Here is a 7,498-nt window from a genome sequence, read left to right as displayed (position 1 = left end):
AGACACTTGGTTTTCTGTTCCTTTGCGGTCTTGGATCTCTAAATCAAACTCTTGCTGCAGTAGGATCCACCAAATCAGTCTCGGCTTGGCATCCTTTTTCTCAAACAAGTATCTGATGGCTGAATGATCTGTGTAAACGATGACTTTGGTCCCCACAAGATATGACCTGAACTTGTCAAACGCCCACACCACTGCAAGCAACTCTTTTTCAGTGACGGTGTAGTTCATCTGAGCTGGATTTAGAGTTTTGCTTGCATAGTAGATGGAGTGGAATATCTTATTTCTCCTTTTCCCCAAGACAACACCAACAGTCAAGTCGCTAGCATCGCACATCAACTCGAACGGCTGCTCCCAGTCCGGAGCAATTATGATTGGTGCAATAACCAACCTTCCTTTCAGCTCCTTGAATGCCTTCAGATAGGTATCATCAAATTTGAAGGTGACATCTTTCTCAAGCAACCTGCACAAGGGAGAGGAAATTTTCGAGAAATCTTTAATGAAACGACGATAAAAACCTGCATGGCCCAAGAAACTGCGAATGCCTTTGACAGATATCGGTGGAGGCAATTTTTCAATCGCTTCCACCTTTGCCTTTTCCACCTGCAAACCATCTTTGGACACCTTGTGCCCCAGGACTATACCTTCATGTACCATGAAATGGCACTTTTCCCAGTTTAGCACCAAGTTAGTCTCTTTACACCTAGCAAGTACTTTATCAAGGTTCATCAAGCAGTTATCAAAAGAACATCAAAACACAGAAAAATTGTCCATGAACACTTCCACAAACCTCTCAACCATGTCAGTAAAAATGGCCAGCATACACCTTTGAAAAGTCGCAGGTGCATTACAAAGACCAAAAGTCATTCGCTTGAACGCATATGTGCCATAAGGACACGTAAAAGTGGTCTTCTCTTGGTCCTCTAGGGCTATAGCAATCTGATTATACCCCGAGTAACCATCTAAGAAGTAGTAGTACTCCTGGCCAGCTAATCTATCAAACATTTGGGCAATAAAGGGGAGGGGAAAGTGGTCCTTCCGGGTGGCATTGTTCAATTTTCTATCATCAATGCAAATTCTCCACCCGGTGATAGTTCATGTAGGTATTAAATCATTATTCTCATTAACTACTACAGTCATCACCCTTTCTTGGGTACACTATTTGATGGGGCTTACCCATTTGCTATCTGAGATAGGGAATACAATACCTACGTCGAGCCACTTAATCACTTCTTTTCTTACTACCTCTTTCATAGTTGGATGAGTCGGCGTTGTTGCTCTACACTGGGCTTGTGTCTATCCTCCATGAGGATTTTGTGCATGCAGAAGGCTGGACTAATGCCCTTAATGTCAGACATAGTCCACCCAAGTGCTCGCTTGTGCTCACGTAGCACTCTCAACAGCTTTTCTTCCTGCAATTTAGACAAGTCAGACGAGACAATAACAAGTAAAGTATCAGATTCACCCAAATAAGCATATTGTAGGTGAGGTGGAAGGGGTTTAAGTTCCAATTTTGGGGCTTCCTCAATTGACGGCTTTGGAAGAGGCCCCTCTGGTCTATTCAAAGGCTCGAAGGGGTGCGTCCCTTGCAGGTACGCCCAAGATGTATCAAGGATGTGCATCATCTCCTCAACCTCCTCATCAGCCCCCAGGCTATCAAGTAACATAAGTGTTTTCTCTAGAGAATCGTCTAGATATACACTCGGATAATGAATCTGCTCATCGGCCTCAACAACAGATATCATTGAGAGCTCCTCATAGTGGCGGGGAAGTTGGATTGCTCTGTAGACATTAAAAACTGCTTCCTCGTCATCTACCCTCAAAATCATCTTTCCCTCTCTCACTTTGATAATTGCATCACCAGTAGCTAAGAGAGGTCGCCCCAATATGATTGGAACCAGTTCATCAACCTCATAATCGAGGATAATGAAATCAACAGGGAAGATGAATTTCCCAATCTGCAGCAACACATCTTCAATCACCCCTTCAGGGTGTGCTATCGATCTGTCAGCCAGCTATAACATCACAGTAGTGGGCATTGGGGCTCCCAGGCCCAGTTGCTTGAACAAGGATAGGGGCAATAGATTTATACTCGCCCCCAAATTGCAAAGAGCACGACCCACATCAATATTGCCAATGCGCACAGGAATCGTGAAGCTGTCGAGATCCTTAAGCTTTTGAGGGAGCTTATTTTGGACCCTTGAAGTGCACTCCTCAGTAAGTGCCACTGTCTCAAATTCAGTTAATCTTCTCTTGTGAGCCACTATATCTTTTACGTATTTAGCATACTTTGGAATTTCACGAAGCACATCAACAAGTGGGATATTCAATTGAACCTGGGTCAACATAGAGAGGAATTTTGTGAACATGCGATCATCATTCTTTTTCTGCAATCTCTGGGGAAAAGGGGGTGGTGGTCTTGGGGCCTCCACGGGCTCTGAAATTTCAGCAGCATTCTTTTGCTCTTGAGTCACTTTAGGGATCAACTCTCCATCAGGTATGGGCTTGTCTTTCTTTTTCTTTGGCACTTCCTCTAGCTCCCTCCCATTTCTAAGTGTAACTGCATTCACTTGAGGGTTCTTTTCTGTATCACTGGGAAGGGTGCCTGCATGTCTAGTGTTTTGATTTGTTGCTAACTTCCCCATTTGCCTTTCAAGATTTCTGAAGTCGGTCCTGAGTTGCTGATTGTCAATCAACAACTTCTTTAGCAGATCATTGGTACATTCTTCCATTTGTTGGGGTAGTCTCTGAGGCTGGTTGAAATTCCCTTGGGGTCTATGCTGATTCTGATTCTGTTGATTTCCACCCCATGAGAAGTTGGGATGATTTCTCCAATTTGGATTATAAGAATTCTCGTATTATGCATGCTGATTCAGCAGACCTCTGTTCTATTGCCCCACATAATAGATAGATTCTGGATTCATGGGGCACATATCACTCATATGACTGTCGCCACAGAGTTCGCAGCAAATAGTCATCTGTTGTACGTGTTGCATTGTATGTGGTTGCTGCATTGTCATCCTAGTCATCTGATTGGAAAGCTTTGCAATATCGGCTCTCATGGCTGACACTTCGTCTAACTCAAGTAACCCAGCTGATTTCTGCTTAACTGCCTTTCGTGAATCACACTCACCTTGCCAGTTATTATTATTAGCAGTGAAGTTATTCAGCAAGATTTGGATTTCACTGTACGGTCTGTCCATGCAACTACCCCCACAAGCGGAATCAAGATTCATCTTTGAAGCATCATCTAACCCATCTACAAAAGTGTGACCTAATACCTCGTCCGTCTGGCAATGATGAGGATAGTCTCTGAGCATCTTCTTGTACCTTTCCCATGCTTGACGCAGTGTCTCGCCCGCTCGTTGTTCAAACCCAAGAATTTGACTCCTCAATACCTTTGTTTTCTTAGTGGGGAAAAACTTGATTAAGAATTTCCTCGCCAGATCATCCCAGGTGCGGATTGAATTTGTTGGCTCTTTATTCAACCACTCCTTAGCTTCCCCAATCAGTGAAAAGGGGAAAAGTGTCAGCCTGACATAGTCCTTGGAAACGTTCGGATAGTTGTAGGTATCCGTAATTTCCAAGAAATTTTGAATGTGCCTCTACGGGTCTTCATGAGGTAAACCCACAAACATCCCTGTGGATTGGATCAGCTGAACCATGTATTGTTTCAGCTCAAAGTGCCCAGTGATGTCAGGCTTCACAATAGCCTGAGTCATATTAGCCAGACTGGGCCTTGCGGCTTCAATCACCGCGCGTTCCTCATTACCTGCCATCTCAATTGGCTGTGGTTGAACTTCGATGTCCAACTCTCTTTCAATTCTGGTTCTCGCGTCCACCTCTCTCCTCAATCTGTGAAGTGTTCGGTCAATTTCGGGATCGAGAGGAAGGAAATTGTTTACGCTTCTACTTCTTCGCATTCAATAGAAACTTGTATTAGCACAAACAAAGTGAACTAAAAGTTAAAACTCGAATAAATAAGTAATAAAAGCTCAATTCAGTCAAGTAGCTAATTTCTAAATCCCCGGCAACGGCGCCAAAAATGTGTTGCGACCAAAACACTCACGCAAGTGCACGTGATCGTCAAGTAATAGAGTAGTGAGTAGAGTATCGTTCCCACGAAGACTTATGATTAACTGTTGACTGATTCAAACCCAATTTCTTTATCTACCCAATATATTGTTCACTAAAGAGAGATGTAATTGTTTTACTACTTAAACTATAAAGAATTAATCTAACTAACACAAGTACCCAAACGAATAGCAATTACGAGTAACAAACAGTAGGAGAAGATATTTCAGGGTCACGGGCATAGTCAACAATCGTGTTGTGTTCTTGGCTCAAAATGACTAATCAATTTATCTGGGTTATTGATTGACAGGGTTGATATTATTCATAAGAATCTGTCGAGTTCTTACTCGCCTATTCAAGGCAACTCAACGCCTATATGTCTATGGTATTAAAATTAACAAGAACGCATTTACAATTCATGTATTTCAATCAAGCAAGGCAATTGGGTATATGTCTATCCCAATTGCAAATCCGTTCCCCGAGGCCCGGGTTCAAGAACTTGCTCTATTTAATTCTATATGCAATTTAAAGTTCCCACTTTCAAGTTCAACTAAAGATTCGTAGATAGTATTTCACTGTTAGCTACTCAGCAAAATAATTAAACACAGAATTAAATAAACAACCCAATATGATAAACCAACTTTGTAGAATTAAACTTCAAATAACAACATTCATGTTTCACCCATGACCCCAGAATAATGGGTTTTAGCCACTCATACTAGTTTTCATCATAAATAAGTTCAATTTCATCACAAAAAACAGCAAAAACAAGAGAAGAAAAGAAAAACATGATGGTCAAAACTCTTCCTTGCCTCTTGCCTCTCTATTTCTTCCACTAAACTATGAAAAACTTGATACTTTAACCTTTGGCGAGCTTGACTCTATGTAAGTTAAGTGGGTTTCCCTCCAGATTTCCAATTTTACCCCTAAATAATATTTTTCCGGATCGGACACGCGCGAGCTCGCGCATAACTTCGCGCGTTTCTTCGCGTATGATTCTGCCTCGACCTTTCTTACGCGCGAACTACTGCGCGACTTCGCGCACCTGGATCTTGATTTCGTCCATTTTTTCGTCTCGTCCTTGCGCGCACTCGACTCCGAGGGGTTGTTCTTGCTCATAAATCATTTCAATATCCTCTTGAAAGCATCATATAGGCTCCTCATCCTGCAATGTATACATATCGCAATTAGAGCCTATTTTTCATCAATTAACCATAATATATCATTGGAATATAATCAAGCGGAAGCATAAACAATAGCTAAATCACCTAGATTTCGCCTATTATCACTAATACTCAAAACAATGTACTAATACTCAAAAGTTGTTACATCTTAGGTGTGTACACGATTGCATTTATTTATCAATGTATACATATGTACAAGTCTTTTCTCTGCCTATTCATATTAGTTTTAGTTAATTTCACTTGGATCTTCTAAGATTAGAAACTTTTACGATGTCCAATAAAAACTTTAACAATAGATATGTGTACTATTTTGTAAAGACAACAAAATGCTTACGTCACTTTTGTAAGTTAATACGATTTCTAGATCCTACGAATTAACATGGTTACACGGAATGTGCAACTTTTTCCCTTCTAAATCCTACAATCAGGATGTGTTTATAATTATCAATCACCATAAAAAGAATTTAAATTTTTTCGTTCTCATTGATGTAGAAAATAATTGAATTCACTATTTAATTTGGTAATTTATTTGAACTACGTCATTCATTCACCTCTATAAAATATTATGAGAAACGTATATATTTAGCAGCTCCCAAAAAATAAAAAACGACAAAATATATATTTTTGGATATAAATATATTATATACACATATATTCACATTTATATACTTTTTGGCTAGCGAATGCAATCGATTTTAGTCGATCGGTCAATTTTGTATTTTGCACTTACCAAATATTTTTGGTGATGTGATTCTTCGAATAGTACTTTTATGAATATGACAAACAAGTTATATTACAACCCAAATTTCCACCTTGCGGATCGTGATGGCACCAATTCTCTAAGACTAGGCAAGCCTAATACATGATGAGATTTAGTAGAAATAACCAACTTAACTATTAAATATAAAAATGATAAATGACATAACATAGCTGAAACTGAACAATAGTCATACATCCCCAAACCGTTTGTACGGAGTCATAAGATTTATTGAGAGTAAACTAGAAATATCAAATACAGTATGGTTTTGGAATGAAGTAAATAGTAGTAATGGCAAACATTAGAAGGTGACTCTGAGGTCTGCGAGCGGAATGATAGGTATACATTGAAATCTCCACAGTAATCTTAAAGGAGCTCACTACCAAACGGCACGCTCAGATGTAGCTCGATTTGCACAAAAATATGCAGAATCATAGTATGAGTACCTCAAGCTTAAAATAGGCAATAAAACAACACAATACAACCAGAAACTTAAAAACAACCTAACTACGATTCGGGACCTTTAATACAACAAAAAATCCAAATATACCATAAAACACCCAATCAAAAGTTATCAATTAGCCTGAAAATGCAATGACAAGTGATTAGCCCATTACCCTACCACATGTGGCATTTCTCCATTCCCTTTATGCTTCAAAACTTCTTAAATCACCAACACAATAGGACAACACGATTGGACTACAAAATAGTCCACTAAAAGTAAAATAAATTGAACTCACGGCTTCTGATCACCGTCCCGTGAGTTCTAACTATTAGAAAACGAATTTATCAACCTTCCTTGATATTTAAAAGATTAAATATAGAAATTAGGCATTTTCTCAACTATGAAGTACCTTCCAAAATTCAAACTTTAAAGAAAAAGAGAGGCGATATAGCGATACTTACATCGTAGGTATCGTTCTAATGTTATTGCTTCTTAATTTCGTAACGGGAATATTAATCTTCTTTGAAACACTTGTAAAGAGCTAAAGGATAGGTTTTATGGGGGTTCTCTGTTCGTGTTCTATGAAAAATGAAGAGAAAGACGATTTAAAACCTATATATATATATATATATATATCAACTTTTGAAAAGTCAAATAAGTGCTAGCTTGGCACCCTAGGATTGGCCTTTCTTCCAATGTTTATATCATTTTATCCGGATATTATAAGAATGAATGGTTAATAAAATTGGAAACTACATTCCAGTACCTTCAATTTGGTACATAATATTTCCCAACAAGACCTCATATAGCACACGAAATGTATTGCTCAAAAAGCTTCATTTCAAGGCAAATCCTTAGTCGGTTTTTTTGTAACTTAAATCCGATTTTTCCAAACTTTATATTTTATATCCAAACATCACATATAGTCATATTATGACTTTAAACTCCATTAAATCATGATTAATAAGTCTTATATTTACTATACGTCACCGTGGGCCGCACATGGTGTAACAGTATTAGCTTCGGTTTGAAGCATACTTT

The 7,498-nt window shown here is 39.0% G+C and overlaps 1 protein-coding gene across 1 annotated transcript; it reads right to left on the bottom strand.

Moving 5' to 3' along the window:
- Positions 1–1,247: 1,247 nt before the first annotated feature.
- On the bottom strand, positions 1,248–2,729 carry LOC138889531 (uncharacterized). Its single transcript, XM_070172852.1, has 2 exons — positions 2,121–2,729; positions 1,248–2,012 (listed from the first exon to the last, which is right to left on the bottom strand). The coding sequence occupies exons 1-2, from the start codon at positions 2,727–2,729 to the stop codon at positions 1,248–1,250; spliced, it is 1,374 nt and encodes a 457-aa protein (XP_070028953.1).
- Positions 2,730–7,498: the final 4,769 nt, after the last annotated feature.

The sequence above is a fragment of the Nicotiana sylvestris genome, chromosome 4, assembly GCF_000393655.2.
Source record: "Nicotiana sylvestris chromosome 4, ASM39365v2, whole genome shotgun sequence".
In the NCBI taxonomy this organism is placed as follows: Eukaryota; Viridiplantae; Streptophyta; class Magnoliopsida; order Solanales; family Solanaceae; genus Nicotiana; species Nicotiana sylvestris.
Note: the sequence above shows the minus strand (reverse complement) of the source record. Positions and strands in the feature narration are given on the sequence as shown.